General features: G+C 40.9%; 1 protein-coding gene across 1 annotated transcript in view; it reads left to right on the top strand.

Moving 5' to 3' along the window:
* arhgef1a (Rho guanine nucleotide exchange factor (GEF) 1a) overlaps nucleotides 1-20,999 on the top strand; it is a 39,616-nt gene extending 18,617 nt beyond the window's left edge. Inside the window, exons 12-23 of the mRNA XM_031756620.2 lie at nucleotides 1,378-1,549; nucleotides 3,979-4,055; nucleotides 4,608-4,780; nucleotides 7,419-7,486; nucleotides 8,617-8,805; nucleotides 10,352-10,438; nucleotides 12,156-12,205; nucleotides 13,073-13,108; nucleotides 13,194-13,244; nucleotides 17,190-17,510; nucleotides 18,057-18,231; nucleotides 20,083-20,999. Coding sequence (XP_031612480.1) covers nucleotides 1,378-1,549; nucleotides 3,979-4,055; nucleotides 4,608-4,780; nucleotides 7,419-7,486; nucleotides 8,617-8,805; nucleotides 10,352-10,438; nucleotides 12,156-12,205; nucleotides 13,073-13,108; nucleotides 13,194-13,244; nucleotides 17,190-17,510; nucleotides 18,057-18,231; nucleotides 20,083-20,111 — 1,428 coding nt within the window. The 3' untranslated portion in view covers nucleotides 20,112-20,999. The remainder of the gene's footprint in view (nucleotides 1-1,377; nucleotides 1,550-3,978; nucleotides 4,056-4,607; nucleotides 4,781-7,418; nucleotides 7,487-8,616; nucleotides 8,806-10,351; nucleotides 10,439-12,155; nucleotides 12,206-13,072; nucleotides 13,109-13,193; nucleotides 13,245-17,189; nucleotides 17,511-18,056; nucleotides 18,232-20,082) is intronic.
* Nucleotides 21,000-21,542: the final 543 nt, after the last annotated feature.

Genomic DNA, 21,542 nt, shown 5'->3' with positions numbered 1-21,542 from the left:
CTTCTGCTCATGAACCTGTGTGCACAGCGTCTGCAAATCGGCGTTGTACGAAGTAACTTCATCTTTACACAAAACTGTAAGCTGTCATCTGTGAAGCGTGAGCGGTGTTTGTTTTTACCATAGTTCATGGTGGAGAATGGCTGCTCTTCTGAGTTTTGCTCTCTGTAGCCGTATGAATGGCAAACTACAGTGATTAGCAGCGGCATAGGCACACTTAAAATTTCTTCTGAAATTTTCGCTTTCTAGTTTGTTCTTCGCTCTCCTACCTCAGCTGTAAAGTGGGCAAGCTGTTTCACTTACTAAAGAGAGCATTTGTAGCATTTGCAGGACAAACAATTCCCTGCCCTGTTTGACAGGATCTAAACTTCCACACAAATTCTTTTAGCTCATACTCGAGATCTTTGTTTGTTTCTAAGACTTGTTTACTTCTGTTTTTATCTACTGAATAATCTCATATAATATATTATACTGTAATACAGTCATAATATGTAGTATTTATTAGTTTCAATAGAAAAACCTTTAGTAATAAGACCTTACTACTACTATTGTTACTGTTACTATTCCTCTACTTTTACTAAAAAAAACTCAGTAAAACTCAGTTTAATTTTAAATACTTAGACCATTAATGAGCTCAAAGCATACCACTAAAAACAGACAATGCATGAGAATGAATAATATTATGTTTAGTACTAATATGGTTACTCAGGGGTTAATGTGGGCTTTAGCAGGCACTGCCACACATGAGGTTCCTATCTCAGATGTTTCAGTGTGTTGTGAGGAAAAGAATGATTTTAAAATGAGTCCCGTTTGTTTTTTTGAACATCTCAGTCTCTCTCTGATGTCCTCATTTCTAACTTTGTCCATCCTGGTCACTCCAAATAAAAACCTGACCATCCAGCACCTCCGGCTCCACCTCCTGTCAAACCATAGATGACAGCAGGTCTCGCTACCATTCTGTAAACCTTCCTGTTCATGATGGCTCCTGTCCTTCTGTGACAAATCACCCACCACACTCATCTCAGCCCACTCCACCCTGCCTGTGCTCTCGTCTTCATTCTAGTACACTGTCCATTCCCTGAGATGGTTGACCCTTGGTACCCATCTACCATCACCATCTTTAATCTTTGCATGTTCATCTTTCCACCTGACTCCCTCCAATTCACACACATTTATTTTGTCTTGCTTCAAGTGATGTTCATTCCTCTTCTCTTCAGAGCACACCTCCACCTCCATCACCGTTTCAAAATGGATGTTAAAAATCTCCTTGTAACATCCATTTTAGCTGACTGAGATTAGCTCGTTAGTTCATTCAGATGTTAATACATAATTTAATAATTAATCAAACTGAAAATGTAAGATTGAATTTCCTGTCGGCAGATGGACGATCTGGAGAAAACACAGCGGCTTCAGGAAATCCTTGCCAAGCTTGACCCAAGGGCTGAGGCCATAGTACGGGATGGAGGAATATTTAAAGCTGGAGAGTTACTCCGAAGGAGACTTATCCGTGAAGGGACCCTTTTCTGGAAAACTCCAGGATCACGACTCAAAGGTACACAACAACTGGGTGATTAATATTTAATAAAACAAACATAATACAACAGGTAGACACTGACTATTGTCCTATTACTAGCTGTCTTAATTCTTTATGGCATAGATTCAACAAGGTGGTGAAAACATTCCTCAGAGATTTTGGTTCATATTGACAAAATACCATCAAGTCAAAACTGAACATTTAAATCAGCCTCAGTTGACCTTTACAAAGCTGTACAGCAGGGGTGGGGACCTCCAGGCCTGGAGGGCCGGTGTCCTGCAGGCTTTAGATCACACCCTGGGTCAGCACACCTGAATCACATGATGAGTTCAGGCCTCTGGAGAACTTCAAGACATGCTGAGGTCATTTAAATCAGCTGTGTTGGATCAAGGACACATCTAAAACCTGCAGGACACCAGCCCTCCAGGCCTGGAGTTGGACACCCCTGATGTACAGACCGTATATATAAAACACACGTAATACGTTGGCTTATGTAATTATTCTGTCATTAATAATAAACAACATTAAAATACACCTTAAAAACCATGAATCTCAATTATGAAACAAATTCTCAATTTAAAAAATGACAAATATAATGAAATAAAAATAATAATAAAAGTAAGTACGACTGTGCTTGCACAATGAAAAGTCGGGACACCCTGCGCAACTAGAATGAAAGGCAAGCAAGAATAAATGCAGACCGACAAGAGACAGAGGACAGCACATAGCATAAATACACAGAAGGCAACGAGGGAAATGCACAACAAGAGGGAGACACAGCTGAACCTAATTAAACATGAGGAGACAGGGAGGAAAACAGAATACACTGACATAGGACATGGACTTTCAAAGTAAAACAGGAAACGCAAGAGACATACACAACGACGCTGACTTACCACTGAGACATAGAGACATGACTGACTGAGGAGACAGAGGGAACACGGAGCACAGGAACTGAACCCAAGATACTAGAAATGAACTCAAAGACCGACCCAGGACTGTGACAGGTTATGTTATGTTAATGTTCCCTGAGGCATGGATTATGGACCTGGTAAAAAAAGAAAAATATTAAAAAAAATGTGTGACATCAAAGCCGATATGAAAAATGAATAAATAAAAACCAAAAGACGAAGAAGAATGTCGGTGGAGGACAAAGTCCACCTGATGTGTTTGCCCAAAATAAGAGACTTATGTTGTTAACTGTATCTTACTGATTAATTTTCATGTTAATTAAGAAATCAGCTATGATCAATATAGTGTTTAACATAACTGGAGTTTTTTTTTTTACCTCCTGTGTTGTTTGACCTTTTCACTGGTAAAGTATAGCAGTGAAAGTGTTCTCTATTAGAATATGTTATATAAAAGAGGTATATGTATTATAGCTTCAGTTTGAACTTTCTCAGGTATTATTCTGTGGTCACATTTAACTGGATTTTTGTTTTTGTTTATGCTCTTAAATATGAGCATTTATCTTTTTTGTTTTTCTTTAACAATGTCAGACATGGTCATATTAAACTGTTGGCTGTCCGAGTGGTGTGGGTGATTTTAACACCCATGGAGAAAATGACGGCCTTAACACGACATATAAGATATTACTCCCATACTGGCTGCTCATGATTGGCTCCCTGTTAAATCCAAATTTGAAATCCTTTCAATCACAAACAAGGTCTTGAATAATCAGGCACCGTCTTATCTTATTAACTTTTCAATACCATATCACCCCATTAGAGCATATAGTTAGGACTGGATCAGGTGACCCTGAATCCTCCCTTAGTTATGCTGCAATAGGTGTAGGCTGCTGGGGGACTCCCATGATGCACTGGGTGCTGCTTCTTTACTCACCTTGTTTTGTTTTGTTTGATTTTTCTTCATTCACTGTGTGTTTATACATTTACTCTGCATTAACCATTCTTCATTTTATCATTAATATTTTACTATTATTAATTATAATATTATTGTATTAGTTATTAATAATTTGTCCTGTCTTTGTCCCCTGACCCCAACTGGTTGGAGCAGATGGCCCCGCCCCTCCCTGAGCCTGGTTCTGCTGGAGGTTTCTTCCTGCTAAAAGGGAGTTTTTCCTTCCCATTGTCGCCAAAGGGCTTGCTCATAGTGGGTCATATGATTTAGGTTTTCTCTGTTTTCTCTGTATTATTGTAGGTCCCTACCTTGCAATATCAATCTCTCAGCGCCTTAAGGCAACTGTTGTTGTGATTTGGTGCTGTATAAATAAAACTTTTAGAAAGGGGCTGTGTTGTTGTTACCAAGGTTTGACAGTCTGGGATTGAACCTGCTGGGTGGTGGAGTCTCTATGGTTGCCTCTATCTCCCACACTTCAGCATTTAAACCCAGAACCATCCTGCATTGCATTAAGTAAAGATTTTATACAATGACACTAAAGGGTGATTCTATTCTAAAAAAAAATGTTTATGTGTGTGTTTGTGTAGATATACAGGTCTTACTGATGTCTGACATCCTGGTGTTTCTGCAGGAGAAGGACCAGAGGTACATCTTTCCATCTATGGTAAGAAAATGTTTGCACACATATTAAAAACACACACAAAAAACTAACCAAAAAACCCCCAAAGCATGCTAAAACTAATGACATAAATGAATAATTTTTGGAATAGATGAGTGGAAAGACATTTTTTAAAAAGATTGTAACCCTTTTGTTTTGAAAATGATATTTCAAAACACTAAATAAATACTGATAAATAAGTAAATACTGCTTACACACAGACAGCGATGAAGCAGGTGACAGAGAGCGAATGCAGCAAGAAAGAGAAAGTACAATGATGTGCATTACTGGTAACCAAATAGCTGCGGCATGCTAAGCATGCTAACAGAACCCGAGAAGACCCCTCAGCCAAAACCCAATGAAATGCACAGAATCTGTATCTTTAGGTGTGTCCTGGCTGTTTTACCTGTTCGAGGTGTATGTGTGTGTAAGCTTTCATGTAACAAAGTCATTTATGTAAAATAAAAAGATAAACCAGAGTAAAAAAACACATAGTTACAATACGTTTTTCTCTTTCTCTTATTATTTCACTAAAACTATCCATGGTGTGCGTTTTAGGACAAACCTCCAGTACTGTCCCTTCAGAACCTAATAGTAAGGGACATAGCCAATCAGGAACGAGGCATGTATCTGATTAGTGATTCCACTCCTCCTGAGATGTACGAGTTTTATGCTGCTTCCAAGGACGACAAGAACATCTGGATACGCCATGTACAGCACGCTGTCAGCAAGTGGGTAAATACACATACAACACATGCTAAAGCTTTCCATCAGTTTGTAATCTACATGTTGGGGAAACTGAGATTTATTGCATCTTGGGTCTTATTTCTACATTTTAGAAAATATAAAGAAAAAGGTAATTACCCAGAGAAAATTATGGACTCTGTAAATCCCACAGAAAACAAAATCTAAATTAATCAGACAAAATATTTACTTGCATTTGAGCAGAATAGCAGAATAAATGTAGCATGTTTTTCATAGAGCCTGTACTTTCCTCCTAAGTTATGAGGTCGGCACACTGGTTGCTATAATAATAATAATAATAATACTACTAATAATAATACTAATAATACTAATACTAATACTACTACTACTACTACTACTAATAATAATAATAACTTTATTTATAAAGCACTTTCAAACAAAGTGCTGAACAGCTATTTGAAGACAAAAAAGACGAACAAATAAAAATCTTAGCTGTTTCTTAGGTGATTGAAGGCAGTCCTCGTTGTGTCTTTTACATGAGACTCGAAGGAGCGCTCCGGGTCAAATCATGCGCCCAAGGTCTTTACCCCGTCCCTGCAATTTATGACATAGTCATCCATTTTCAAGGTGAAGTTTTGGGAGAAGTAATGACATTTTTCCGGTCCAATGATCATCAACGCTGTCTTATCAGCATTAAGATAATAAAACACAGTGATAAAATATTCTTACCTCAGTTCAACCTGTCTTTTCTTCTCAGATTCATCCACACTGGAGGCATCTTTACAGTAAATTTCTCAGTTTATACATCCTTGGCTTCTGTCCCCACGACTTTGGTGGGTTTGCTTAAACCTGATGAGCAGCTACCATAAACCTCTTCATGCTCTGCTTGCATGCAGGAGTTTCCCTGGTCGAGTACTAAGTGTATGTCAGTAGGGGTTTTTGTCCCAGTCTGCTTTATAGAAACTTTATAACTAAAGATTGCTGTTCATCACCTTTATCTTAGGTTTTACTGGGAAAAAAATTCAACACTTCCTTTATTCGTTTTTTTAAGGCATCTCTTTGTGTTAGATCAAACAAATTTTACATGACTCAAATAAAACCTGAGTGTAGAAGAACAGGCGTTGTGAGACTTGCGGGTTGGCGGTGGTGTCTGCCACCTGCGTCTCCCTCTTGCACTCATGCTGTCTCTCTTCTTGTCCCGGGGTTTCTGGTTTCTGGCCCTCGGCGGTTCTCAGGGACGAGCCTTTGCCCTTGGCGCCTCCATGGGTGTTGGTTTGCTATGATGGGGTGGGTGCCATTTTCTTATGTCTCCTGTGTTGTCTGTTGACTCCAAGTGGGGCGAGAGTGGCGTGGGATATGTGGAGTGGTGGGTGCATCTCACTTCCGGGATTGATGAGGATGTGGGGGATGTGGGGGGCTCGGCTGGGCGCCTTGTGGGACTGGTCTTCATGCGCCACTGGCAGTGAGCCACTCTGCCCGGGTCATGCTGGCTGGTTCATGATGTACGCTTTTTTAAATGCTCATTAGTTTCATGCCAGATGTAACGGGACACAAACTCTGGGGATCATCAAGATGTGTTTAGCAAATACAAAACAATCCAGTTTCTTTGTTACTGTTGAATCATGACGACTGACCTAATGAGGTAAGTAGGACTGCAGTTCTAGGTCTGTTCTAGATGTTGCTGTAGGTTCTTCTGTGACCTCCTGGAGTAATTCTGGTGCTTTCCCTGGGGAGTTGATCACTGTTTGATGTTTTCTCCGTCTGTGGTGGAGTCCCAAAGTCTTTGGATTTGTAAGATGTCAAAAATTTTGTTACTCAGTTGTTCTTGAGTTTCCTTAGATTGTTATATGATGTGTTGCTTTTTGAGATCTTTTAGTGTACATCTGAGTACTGTCTGTTTGAGTCTTTTCTAGATTTAGTTGGTCTAACAGTAATCAGGGTTGGGTGTGGCTACTGAAATCTAACTCAGCTTTCCACAAAGTTCATGATTCAACAAAGGGGGGATTTACCACACAGGGCCAGTATAGTGAGAAATATTCAGAAATACTTACTGCACTGTATTTACATCTTTTCATGGGAATAATTTCCATCTTTCTAGCTTCCAGTTTCTTCTCCATGGGGGCGCTCTGTATGTTTATTGTTATATAAATATATATATAATTTGGGGGCAATGGGGCTGTGATTAGTTTGGTGTGTAGTTCAACCTCAGCTCAGTATATGCATGTGTTATTCAATATCTTGACACTCACGCTCTCCAGCCTCCTCCCAATGGGACATGCTGGGAACACCTCACCCAGGAGGCGTCCTTATCAGACGCCCAAACCACGTCAAATGGCTCTTTTTGATGCGGAGGAGCTCCCAGATGGCTGAGCTCCTCGCCCCAGAGGTCAGACACCCTTCAGGGAAAGCTCATTTCTGTTTGTACCCGTGTTTTTGGTCACCATCCAGAGCTTGTAACCATAGGTGAGGGTAATACAGACGAGTTACAAAAATGAGACCCAAGTTGTGATAAACTGCAAATTTCTATCTTTACTATCTGTATAATTATTGAGGTATAAATGTCTACTAATTAGTTTATGAACAAAAAACCGACAAATCTAAAACATTTGTATCCGTTTTATGACTGATGAGACGATATGTGTGGTCTGGATTTTGTGTGTTCAGGTGTCCATCAAGAGAAGAGTTTCCCCTGATAGAGTCGGAACACAAGGCTCATCTGAGGAGGCTCAAAGGTCAGGAGAATATACAGATTAACTGAATTACATTCACATTTCAAATACCTGGGAACCAGAAAAAGATGACATGGTAGCTTATTGGTGGAACTGCCTACGTATTCTCTACCACAAACTTTAACCAAAAAGATGAATAACCAGGTGTTCTTTCACCTTTTTGGTCCTAAATAGTTATTTAAAGGTTTCCATACTTTTACCAAATACAGAGGTGTTTGACCAAACAACACTGTGATCTCCAAACCATGCCCTGTCAGAGTATCAAACATACCAAACATGGATATAAATCTAAAACATTAAACCTGCTGTAGTATCCACAGCAGTTTTGGCTCATGTGTTTATTCAGGCAGAACATCTGTGCTAGTATCAGTAATTATTTAGATCTTCTGACATGCCAGTATTATCTTGGATTGCGTTTTTGCCCCACAGTAAATGCTTTTGCACAAGAAGACAGCATATCACAAGTTTGGAATAACAGTAAACAGTAAAACCACAAAGAGCAAAGCAGTTATGGTAACAGTAGAACCATCAAATGCCTAACAGAATTTCTCTGATCAAGCTGCTTTTTTTCTGATGTATTGATTGCAAACAATTTTGGAGCAGTGACATCTAACCAGAAGCAGAGGAAGTGAAGCATGTGACTAAACGAGGAAACAGGCATGAATGAACTTATCAGGGAATTGACACAAGTGTGGAACTAAACTCTCAACAACCAAGAACTGAGAACAGGACAAACTAAAACTAGGAAGTTAAATGAAGATATGAAGCAAATAACAAGTCGACCAAAGAATCACCAGAAAAAAACAGCAGCTGGAAAGTCCATAAACTCAACGCACTGGACCATTTCTGCTCCACAGTCATAGCTGCACTGGTCTCCTCCTGTTTAGACCATGTCTGAGCTTGTTTCATACAAATAAAATTAAACTGAAAATTGAACTGAATAGTTATTTACATGAACTGTATGTTAAACTAAAGCATCCTGCATCAGCATTTACATTTTGTCTAGTGAAGGCTGGGACCTGCGGGACCTTTCTGTCAGATCAACATAAACAAGGGAGACTTATGAAGAGGCAGGATTTGGTTTTCTGTACGTCTGTTTTAGACTGATGACTGATTGATTGTCATCCAATCAGCTGATCTGCAGCACAAGGACCAGGAGATGCTGGAGCTCCTGCAGGAAAGAGTGACTTTATTCTGTGAACTGGCAGAGGTGACAAGCGGCCAGGAGAGCCTGCAGCCTCCCATCACTCGCTACTTGTTTAGGGCCGACACACCACAAGCTCCTCGTGCTGAAAAGCTATTACTGGATGCCACATCTGAGGGTAACTATCCACGTTTCATATTAGCATAGTCCACATTTGAAGGTGAATATCTGATCGAACTCAACAAAAAAACAACAACATTTTTTGTACATAACTTCACATAATTTTAATCAGAAGTATGAGTAGAAAATAAACATTTTGTAGCAAACAAGAATGAAAATCTTTACTATCCAAACTCCTATATCCACTTTTCCCCCCTGAATTTTTTCTGAAGTGACTGTAACCTGTCAGATAGTTGAGGCTGAGGCTAAAGCTTGAAGACTGAAGCAGACTTTAGTGGACATGTAGATTAAGGGAACAGAGGTGATGAGGTAGTGTTGGGTAGGTAGGGCTGACGGTATTGGATTTCTCAAAAAGCGTGCAAGGACAGATAAAGGAGTGTTGAAAAAAGGTGACGGACAAGTGTAAAAGAAAGTGCACGTAGGTGTAATGTCAGGAGATAATGCAGCTAGGCAGCACCAGATGGTAGTTTGCAAGGTGCCTCTGGATATCAAGAAAAGGAATTAAGTGAAGGTAAAATCCAGGATTGAATGGCAGAAGCTGGATGAAGTGGTGAGGAAAACTGCACTACAGTATTTTATGTATCGTCTGGAAACAGACGAGCTGCTGGTGGAATGAGCAAGAACTAAATGTACATCAAATAAGGGATAGAAAGGCAAAGGCTTACAGTGTGCTATCTGCTATGAGTAAAGAAAGTGTGTTGAGATGGAAGGAGTAGTTTGATGAGCTGATCAATAAAGAAAATGAGAGAGACAGAGAGAGAGAGAAGGACAGATACGGCAAGTACAGAGGATCATTGTAAGTAAGGAGGAAGTGACAGCAGCTATGAAGAAGATGGAGAGTGGAAGGCAAATGGTCTAGGTGATATATGTGTGGAGGAACTGAGAGAATGTCTGAGGAACGGTGAGCTGGTATCAATTTTCAAAACTAGGGTGATGTGCAGAGCTGTAGTAACTACAGGAGATAAAGTTGATGAGAAAGGAAGAAACTTTAGCAAAGAGTTGTTGAAGTTAGGTTAAGAAGAGACGCGATGATACTTTGGAAGTTAACAGCTTTTTTGGCCATATCAAGCTCACTTACCATTGACTGACATACTATACATACATCTGACACACAGCCTGTGGCAAATACAAGACATCCAAGAGGAATAAACATGGGAACAGAAAAATAGAAAAAGATGTAAAGTTAATAGAAAAAAATTTGTGTGTGCGTGTGTCTGTGTGTGTGTGTCTGTGTGCGTGTGCCTGTGTGTGCCTGTGTGCGTGTGTGCCTGTGTGTGCGTGTGTGTGTGTGTGTGTGTGTGTGTGTGTGTGTGTGTGTGTGTGTGTGTGTGTGTGTGTGTGTGTGTGTGTGTGTGTGTGTGTGTGTGTGTGTGTGTGTGTGTGTGTGTGTGTGTGTGTGTGTGTGTGTGTGTGTGTGTGTGTGTGTGTGTGTGTGTGTGTGTCTGTGTCTGTGTGTGTGCGTGCGTGCGTGCGTGCGTGTGTGCGTGTGTGCCTGTGTGTGTGTGTGTGTGTGTGTGTGTGTGCGTGTGTGCGTGTCCTCACAGTGGACAGACTGAGTGAACTCCTTCTGGGCTTCAGCATGGACACCCGCCTTTTGTGCCATCACAGCCACATGGAGGTGGTAGACTGTAGTAAGTCAGCGTTTCAGTCTCTCATTTATGATCATCTTAAATTTGACTGAATTAATTATGGATATACATTGAGAAAAATAGTAACAACCTATAATGTGGTACTATCAAGCATTAGTTAGGTATTAGTAAGTGCTTAGGTCATCATCTGTAACACAATACTCCTTTTTAGTATGTAATGTATGAATACAGATATAAGTGTTCATTTTTGATTAATAAGCTCATATTGTGTTCATGGTAACATTTCTAAATACATAAATAACAAAGTATTTGGATGCCCATTTCTCTATATAATGATCAAGATGATTAAGATATGAGCTCATTGTTTGTGAGGTTAGACGTTTCATAGTGTAATTCATGGTTAATTAAGACAATTACCAATTGTTAATTAAGAATTTTCTGTGACCTCTAAAGTGAGGGTTATTTAAGTCTCAGCTATTTTCCCAACAGAGACATGATGCAGACAACGCAGAAAGAAGTACAGAACATACAAATATTTAATGCCAGATGCAAACATAACACACCTGAGGTTTGCAGAATACTGAATGCAGGTTTGTAGGCGGGGTTTAAGAGGAAGATGCACCAAGGAGTTGGAGCCACAGGACAGCTCAACTTAAACATACTAAGATTTCTTCATTCAACATAAAACATGAATATTGTTTTTACAAAACAATAATAAATATTTCACAGAGCTTCACAAATAAGTGTATACAATATAAAAAAGGGTCCATCATATTAAACTGGTAATGCAGGAAAATGTCTCTGGAATGTTTGAGACTTTGGAACTTCTTTAGATCATTCCCGAGGTTAAGCTTTCGTCTGGTTTGTGGTCTGTTAGCTTTAGTCTAGCTGAATTAGACTAAATAGTGGTTTCACACAGGTGAACAGCTTAAATGAAAGAAGTAATGGATGGACTCCATCTCCTCCTCATTCAGTGAGAACTCAGAGCAGCTCCACGGGGTGAGGAGGAGATCAGGTTCAGAGGTGGTTCTCCACCATTAAGGAGAATCCCAAATCAATGAGCGTTATCATGGATTCTTGATTTCCCAAGCATGTTACTGCACTCAGTAAGTAAATACTGCTATTTAATGGCCATATAAATCTGAATTCTCAGAAAGGTGCATGAATTCATGGGGAAAGTAGGGGAGGGGCTGGTTGCATTAAGGGATGTGATTGGGCGATCCAGTGTCAGTAATGAAAATGAACTGCTGTCAGTGCGATGTGCAGCGGCTGCTTACTGCACAGTATAATTACAACGACAAAGAAAAGAAAATATGTGGACACATCAGCCTACATGTGCACTGGGCCACCATCCAAATGCCTGAACTGCCTGAATTAACCATAATTATAATCTGAAGTATTAAGAAAACCTTTAAAACACTCAGTCACCTTTTTACACTAAATATGCCATGGACATGTTATGAATGAGCTTTTTAGTCTAGAATAAACATTTATATCTGCATTTATAAATTACATACTCATAAAGAGTAATCCTTTATAAATGATGAATTAAGCACTTAGTAATACCTTACTAATGCTTATATAATAGTGTGACATTATTATAAAGTGATACCAGAAAACTATGTTACAACAACAACTTAGATGAGCGTGCAGAGAATTACATAAAAAAGCTTTTTTTTTCAGCTGAACAGTTAAAATAAAGGTTAAATTGCACATATCGCTCCAAGACAAGTACTGAGTGTGTTTTGTCTCTTCTCAGGTGACCAAGAGCTGTTGGTCAACGGAGCCCAGCATTTTATTGCAGCAAAGGTGAGGACAAAGAGTTGGTGATGGGAAAGGTTTTGGAGGTGCAGTTATGGAACTGAACATGGTTTCAAATTGTCTCAGATTTGGTTTTGTGCTGCATAAAGTAAAGTTAACGGGACTGCTGAGTCATTTTGTGCAGGTTTTACTGAGACATTCACATGTTTAAGGCATCAACAAAAAGACTTTGGTACTTTTATTTTATCAGCAAAACTAGAGTTTAATGCTCATCTTTGACATCAATAATGTCACTAAGAATTTAGCTTTCAATGTAAAATTCAAACTTTACTTGTGTTTAGTAATTTCATTAACTGCAAGTATGTTTCTAATAATCATATTTTAATATCAGCACAGCAGGTCATGTATTATATGACCTTAATTCTTGTATTTTGGAACCACTATAGATATTTCAGTATAGTTTTTGATGAATACAATGATTAAGAAAAGAAAGAGAACATTTAAGCTCTCCTGTATAATAAAGACAATACAGAGTGACTCCAGTTCACACTGAAGTCACTGGACTCTTGTTTTAGGGGCATCTATGTGTCTGTCCTGATTTGTGGTGGTGGGGGACGTGGGTGGATGTTGCCTTGCAGTGCTGGGGAATGGTGCCTGGGATACTTGCGTTGGTAGGTGCTGTTCCTGGGTTGGGTGTGGAGTCTGGGGCATTGGTGCCTCGGGTCCCCTGTTTCCTTGTTAGTTCTGTCCCTGTGTGGGTGTGTCATGAGTGTAACCATCCAGGTTGAGCAGGATCTGTACGTAAAATTTGAAATGTCTAAAATGTTTCTCTCAGTTGGTGAACTGTAATAACTTTGCTTCATTCATTCATTCATTCTCTCTGTCGTCTGTGGAATACTTTTTTGCCTAATTAAGGAATGCATGAAGCGACAAGACAAGTCGCTGCTAATGGTAAGTAACTTTTAAAGTATGTCTGTATATTTAAAGTGCATTTAAAACAGAAGCCAGTAATAAGCATGCTGCTCGTGTTTGACAGGAGATCTGCCAAAGGCTGGTGAATCTCAGCGTTTATCTTCATGCACTCCAGGTAAGTCGGACTTAACACGCCACAGCACTCCGTACACCACATGATATGTTACAAACACTCTATGTACAGAAGTACAAGGTCACCTTCACCTTAGTTTTGTTAAGTTGATAAACTTAAAAGCTTATCTGAATGCCAATGTTCTGATTACATGTACTTTTTGACTATAAAACTAACATGATTAATAACTACATTTTATAAAAGCATGTCTCTGAGGAGAATTAGCTGACATAACTTAACTCAGTATTTCCTGTTCACTTTTGTAATCCTCTTTAATTTAAAAGATTCCTGAAAATCATGTAACAAACCTTTTAAAATGAAGGCAGGCAACTGCCACAACTGCACTGAGTGCTGATAAATTTAACAGCTTCAAGAAATATTGAAAATAATTTATTTTTAAGGACTAGACAAACAAACAAACAAACGAAACAAACTAAAAACAAGGAGCCAGAGTCCAAAACAAACCAAAACAAAGCCCATGAAGTGTTCAGGAACACAGTAAACAGTTCTGAAAGGTTCAGGGGGCCGGCCCGGAGGTCGTCAGGAGGCGGACAGTGCGAAAAGCAACGGCGGCGGCAGCGCAGGCGAAGGTCTGGAGGCCGGCCACGCGGAAGGCAGCGGCGGCGACACAGGCGAAGGAGGTCCGGAAGCCGGCTGTGCGGATGGCAGCGGCAGGACCAGACGATGGTGCTGCAGGCGACGGCATGGAAGCCGCAGGTGGTGGTGCGGCAGGCGATGAAGGCTGGACGGGCCCCTCAGACCCTCCAGGGGGAACAAGACTTACATTCTCTGAATAAACCGATTCAGGCAGAATAGAATCCTCTGAGTGAAAAACAGTCTTGCTCACAGTGAAAGAAATTGCAGAAGGTCCGGGATTGGAACGCTCGAGCGGAGAGTGCAATAAACATTCATGAAGGGGGAGGAGGTGAGTCGGGCCGCGAACCCTCCAGCTGACCGGGCTGCAAATCCTCCGGCTCGTCACACAGGAGCGGTTCTCCAGAACCTCCAGCAGAAACGTCTGTGCTGCTGTGGCGAACGCAGCTGCTTCACAGCGAGCTCCTTCTGCTGCTGTGTTGACGTGGAGAGAGAGATAAGCTCACTGGATCTGACGTGCTCCCTCCACGCGGCTATAGTGCTGCCAAGATTAGTGTTCATGGAGAATTGATGAAGCCGGGGGTTGGTCTTAATCATTGCCTCCACCACGCTCAGTCCCACAGCCATAGCCTGTAAGCTATCGGCCTGAGAGATACGGTCCAGCAAATTAACCAACCTCTTTATTTCGGCCTCAAACTCCGAGGCGGAACAGTCTGCGGGGTCCATGTTCTGGTCGCAATCTTCTGTCATGTGAAGGCTGTGTGCAGGCAGTAGTGACGGCAAGGTGGACCCAAAAGTGCAGACTCAAAACAAAGATTTATTTCTAAATGACAAAACAGAACTGGCTACACTGGAAACACAGAAAACTAAACTGGCAGGCCAAAGGACGGAACACACAGCATGGGATGATGGTAGATCACAACACTGACACAGAAACACAAGGCTTAAATACACAGAGGGAGCAATCAGGGAATGAGAGACAGGAGGGAAACACAGCTGGGGCAAATCAGGGCTGACGAGACAAGGGAAGCAAAACCAGACACATTGGCCGTTTATCAATGCCCAAGTATGCGAGTACGTACTCACCGAGAACGCGAGTACGTACTCGCGTTCTCGGTGAGTACGTACCCGCCGACAACGCGAGCACGGACTCACGATTTGTACAATTGGAACACCTGCGTACGTGATGATGTCACAGGTCCGGAGGTTTTACTGCCGTCCCCTCCTAATTTAACTGTGAGTAACATGTTATGAAGCTTAACTTTAATCACAGCCAAACCGGTTTACTCAGGAACAAATAAAACACTGAAATAAACCAAACATTAACATTTAGAAGTGATCTAAGTGACTTATATATCATTTTTAACCTCAGTAGTGAAACCTCTATTAATAAAAATAGTGTACATGTACATACGTGTACATACCTTAATAAAAACAAGCAGGTGAGATGTTAGAACGCTTTTATTTCTATTCTAGTGGACACTCAATACTATAGACAGCTGCTGGGGTTTCTTTAACCTGAGTAGTGAGAAGTCCGCGAGCGGGGGGGGGGGGGTGAAAACGATGTGCCGGGAGTCCGCTGTTGAGTTTTGGACGAAATGCATTCTGGGATATTTAGCTGTCCCAAGTCCACACCGATGCATGCTCGATAAAACGGGCGGATCGAGAACACATCCGGGACTTTTTCGCGTTCTCGGCTTGATGCGTACCTCGAATTGGAACAGTACTTGGTCTCCGACTGATGACGTATCACGAGTACACGAGAACGCAAGTACGCACAAGTACGCATATTGAGAAACGCCCATTAACATGAGAAGGACTTTCAAAGTAAAACAGGAAACATAACACGGAGACATGGACTTGACAAGGGGACACAGCAGACAGGGGAGACAGAGCAACTAAGAAACACAGACAGAAACCAGAACATCAACAAAGAAACCAAAAGACTAGAAACAATAGATAATGGCAGAATCAAAGTACAATAGTAAAAAAAACTCAAAACTCTGGGTCAACGACCCAGGTCTCCTAACACAACACCTGCTTGGTAGCATTCACATTCAGGGTGTGTGAATGTAGATTAGTTCCACTTGTGTTTAGAAGAGCTTGTATGAGTGGGTGTGAATCGGTGAAAGAGGCATGTTGTATACAGCGCTTTGAGTACTCCGGGAGAGTAGAAAAGTGCTATATAAGAATCAGTCCATTTGCCAAAACGATGACTCTCACAAGTGTCTCATCCAGTTGTTGCTACAAAAAAAGTGAAAACAACAACAAAGGACACTGTGACAGGATCCAGCCTCTTACGTTTCTTCCTTGGGCAACAGTTTACCAGCTTCCAGACCATTGTCCTCAGAATGAATGCAGCGTTGTTCAGTCCCAGGAGATAGTTGTAGTAGTGCAGGTGTTGTCAGTGGGAGCTGACTGTGTGTAGAGTGAGATGGAGGACCCAATCTCAGATAGAGAAGAAGATGGGACTAAGGTTTAAACAAAAGTGAGCCGTTTATTGTGGCTGGTAAGCATGAATACAAAAATCAAGCAAAGGCGAAAAATAGCGACAACTAACTGAAACCTAAACTGGGAAAACTAAATAACTATGAAAACTGTGGCGAGAGACATGGACATGGAACTGATCAGGTACCTGGGACTATAGAACTATGAAATAACCCCAACATGAACCTCAGCAGTAAGATCTCTGTGACATGACCTGACACAGCCTGAATCCACACAGGAGGTGATCACGGGAAGTGGGAACACATGAGGAAACAGCTGACACAAATGAACATAATGACACCACAGGGGAAGTAAAACAAAACACACTGAACATTGAGACTCCTGACTCTACAAAATAAAACAGGAAACACTGAGAGACGTAGCCATGACAACACCAGCTTCCCATCATAAGACATGCAGACATGAGACGCATGAACTCACACTCCGTGCAACACTGCACTAATGGACACTTTTAATCTTGTGCTGCTCAAACTTGTACCGCTGCTCAGTCCTGTCACTTTTTTTATGTGCAATTGATCACTTTTCTATTTTTCTCTCTTATGTCTTTCTGTAAATTTAGTGCTTAATATTTCTTTATTTATACATGGTTTTTTTTCACAGTAAAAGCTAAACTAAAGGTGATCAGCAGCAGTCTTTTGGTGCTTATTTGGTCAATTGGTTTGAAATATTTGTAAATAAAAGTCAAATCTACCAGAAACAAGGAAGGGAATCCATCTTTCATTTCTTAGCTGTGTGGAATCTTTCTAAGGTGTTTGAGGTGACGCTCAACATAACAGACACACACCATATTTGACTCTGTCCCAACCCAAAAATATTTGACACTGGATTCTCCTTGTAATATGGCAGGGTGCTGTTATTAAGCAAGACTCAATCTTGGAGCTGTTACTGCAGCAACAAGGGACTATGTCTCCAAGTGAAGTATGGCGCCCTCTGTTGCGAGATGGAGGACATCGGGAAGCCACTGTATTGTCAACCATAGGAGAACTGGCGCTTCTGCAGAGACAACACAGCCTGCTGCAGGAAGAGCTGCTGAGACTGAGGGATGCAGAAAATCGGTTCAAAGACAGCGAGAGGGCCCGGGCTGAGCTAGAGAGGCAGGTCCGACAAATGAAAGCGAGCAGTGGGGTTGCACCTGCTTCACAGCGGTATGGAGAACAGGCCTCTCAGGTAAGTTCAGTTACTTATACTGAAGTAGTACAATGGGGGCAACAAGGCGCACTAAGACACAGATTTTAAACAAATTTTAACTCCACGGAGGCCAGATCCTTCTGTCATAAACAGAATCATGAACCCACACACAGAGGACACAGGGAAAAGGTCGACAGGTTTATTTACAGAAAGTTGGAACAACGCATCAGGAGATGCAGGTTGTCCATGGGAATACAGACCATCACATATGCTCGATGGGGATCAGAACAGAAAAAGAGGATAGCTGTGAAAAACAAACTGACTGGTAACATGACCAGAACAGCACACTACCTCTGGCTGATGCAATGATCTGGTGATGACTGAGCTAGGTTGATAACTGAATGCAGAGCCAATAGGTTGATCTTTGGACGTTAAGCATTTGACAAAGAGGCAGAGAAGCCTGAAGAAACAACCTCTGAGAGGAATAAAATAAACCTGTTGGTTGTTATAAATCAGCTGTGTTCTCTTCATTAGAGAAGCGTTGTTTTCTGTACCCATTACCCATGTTTCTTTGCTCTTTCCTAGATGTCTAAGCCTTTGTCAATGCAGTCAGAAACAGAGATCTCTACTGGAGTTTATAACATGCAAGCCAACCAAGATTCTGTTCACCAGTCAAACCTGCAGCAAGTCATTGACCTAGAGGTATATGTGACGTCAGATGATGATGATGACGATGGGACTGCATCTGAAAGCTCCAAAGGTTAACAGACAGACACGATGTGACCGACTACTGTCTATGTATTTATATCTATAATTATATATATAATTCTGTCCCGAATGTTTTTGTCCATTTACCATTTCTTTTTTTTTTTTGGCACAGCACTTTCTCAAGTGACAGCCCAAATTATATTGAGTGTTAATTGAAAAATAACCCTCAGTTGTTTTTTCTGAAAATGATTTTGTTATTGTGTAAAAAATAGTAATAACTTTTCCTTACAAAAGAAAACTAGAATGTTTAGAACCCCAAAAGTTTGATTCTGTTCATCTGGACGTTTTCAGTGGGAGAAACGTTTCGTCACTCATCCAAGTGACTTCTTCAGTCTCAGCTGACTGCAGGTTTCCCCAAACCTTATAAACAGTACATCTGCATAATGACTGAAACCAGCCCACTGAAGGAACAATGGGCTGCGAGGTCAGTTCCTTAATCATAATTATGCAAATTCTCATGACCATTGATCAGCAACCACTGATCAATGGCCATGAGTCCCATTCACAGAGAGTTGGGGAATGGCTGCAATCACAGCATTGTAAGATGGTGACAGATGTACCCTTAGGCCCCCTCCTCCATTCAGAGATGGTCTTTCCCTTTTCACGTAAATGGCCTCCTTGACTCCGCGTTCAAACCAGGGTTCCTTCCTGTCCAGGATCTGCACATCTTCATCATTGAAAGAGTGTCCACTGGCCTGTAGGTGTGAATAGACTGCAGAGTCCTGGCCTGACGAGGTGGCTCTTCTGTTATTGCAGCCATTCCCCAGCTCTCTGTGAATGGTACTCATGGCGACTGATCAGTGGTTGTTGATCATTGGTCATGACAATTTGCATACTAATGATCAAGTTACTGACCTGCAGTCAACTGAGACTGAAGAAGTCACTTGTGTAAAGTAAAGTGTAAAGTGTGTTGTGTTAGTCCCCGAAGGGAAATTACTCCTCTGCATTTAACCCATTCACCCAGTGAAGCAGTGGGCAGCCACCAGTGCAGCGCCCGGGGAGCAGTGTGTAGGGACGGTACCTTGCTCAGGGGTACCTCAGGGTAGCCGTTCAGTGGGGTCGAACCCCCGACCTTCCGATCATGGGGCAGACACTCTACCTACTGAGCTATCCCTGCCTTGAATGTGTGACGAAACGTTTCACCCACTGAAAACATCCAGATGAACAGAATCAACCTTTTGGGATTTACTTACCTGTATAATTGAGCATGCAGCAGGACAGTATGTTTAGAAATGTTACAACATACTTTCTGACAAAATAACTTTATCGTCATCTGTAGATGTAAATAAATGTAACTAATAAATGTACCAAACTGCTGATTTGGTTTGGTACTCCTAATGTTCCCATTTGATTTCTTCCATTTTAGTCTAAGCCCTTCTCCTCAGCATCCAAATGCAAATACCAAACTTAAGACCTTTTACTGTACTTGGTTGTCTGATATGAAGACATAGCCTACACCATTTCCCAAACCATTTACTTTTTGATTTCCCAGAAAAAAGATGGAGTACATGTTTACACTTAGCTTTTTATACAACAACCCCCAGCCAGCTTTCCAGTCCAGAGGTACCCCCCACAATTCCCATGCAATGTTGCAAAGCTGTATAAATCCGAACAGCTCCACAACATTCAGAGCTTTAAAGAACTTGGGGTGACTCCAGAAATCCAGCCACCAACGAGTTTATTCACTGCCTTTGTATCCTTGTCCCTCATTCCTCAAATAAAACACATGAGCTTTAATTTGATTTGTTCCTCCCCACATTATGTTTGGATACTTGATACTAAAAAACTGCACTGTTAAACTGATTTTAGAGGTCTGAATTTATATTTGTTCTCTTTTTTTCAGATCTTCACGATATTCCAGAGGAGATCTGATCCTTGGCATGTTTTCATTCTACTAATGACTGTATGAATATATTTGCTCATCTGAAGTCTTGATATTTTGGTCTGCTTTGTTTTTGAGTAGTTTGTGTTGACGTGGCCGTGAGTTTAACATTTAATCACACGTTGCATGATAAACTTACAAGTATTACAGCTACTAATGTCTTAATGTCTTAATGAAAACAAGATTTTTATCAATACTTTACCCAACGGTCTTGGACTTGGAAAAAAAACACGAAATATAAAATAAAATTTAAAAAACAACTATAACTTAAACATTTTACAAAATCAATACTAACCATCAACCGGTCTGACAGTGACAGTACTGCATCATTTCACCTGCTTTCAATTTGCCATCAATAAGCTGTTGATATATTAAACTTTTATAGTTCGTGCATTAGGCGCTGGCAAATGATGGGCTTCGATTGTAGATACACTGCACTGTTTGTTCGAATGTTGTGTTGAAATTCTTATGACGTGATACATCGGCCTACAGTTTGATCCCTACTGTGGCCAACAGCAAGGGGAGGATGCAGCACATACATGTCATGCTCTGTTTTTTCATGTTCTGTGTATCAATATCTCTTCTGTTGCTCTGTATTATCTGCAGTACTGTTTTTTCATTAATTACTAACCCATGTGCCTAATTGTTGTAATACTTTGATGACGACATACAGTTGTATGCAAAAAGTACTTGTCTTACATATTAACTACTGCAAGTAACTATATCAATGTTGAACTTTTTCTATCAGGTATCACAACTCTAAAGCAGCGGTCCCCAACCCCCGGGCCACAGACCGGTACCGGCCCGTGAGTCGTTTGGTACCGGGCTGCGAGGGTTGAGGCTCGGGTGTGAAATTTATGATTTTCAGCGTTTTTATTGGTTTTTATCGTTATTTCTTTTAATCGTCTTTATCATTAACTCGGTTTCCCTGGGTCTTTTCCTGTGTTATGAATAAATCTTCTTTTTTTGGTACCGGTACTGGTTTTATTTTATTGTACTTATCCGCGACACCTGAAAGGCCGGTCCGTGAAAATATTGTCGGACATAAACCGGCCCGTGGCACAAAAAGGTTGGAGACCGCTGATCTAAATGTTTTCTGAGTGTTTTCATTTTGGATTTAGGAATTTTCAGCCACTCTTCACGTTCTGAGATGTTTTCGATGATCTTTGCATGCACAGCATGTTTAATCTCTCCAAAGATGATGTTCAGGTCATGAGATTATGAGGTCAACTTTACATCCCTCAGCTTGTATTTCTTGAAGACATTTATGATAATTAAGGGCTTTGGGTAGTTTCCCCTATGTTGAAGCCAGGCTTTCTTTAATTTCACTTCAGTGACTGATTACATGAGATTTGCACTTTGTTTTTGTGGGCTCTATTCTTCCCCTCAGGGGGGTGTAGACTATTTCCTGGTAGGTAAAA

Source organism: Oreochromis aureus, linkage group 22 (genome assembly GCF_013358895.1).
Source record: "Oreochromis aureus strain Israel breed Guangdong linkage group 22, ZZ_aureus, whole genome shotgun sequence".
Classification (NCBI taxonomy): domain Eukaryota; kingdom Metazoa; phylum Chordata; class Actinopteri; order Cichliformes; family Cichlidae; genus Oreochromis; species Oreochromis aureus.
Note: the sequence above shows the minus strand (reverse complement) of the source record. Positions and strands in the feature narration are given on the sequence as shown.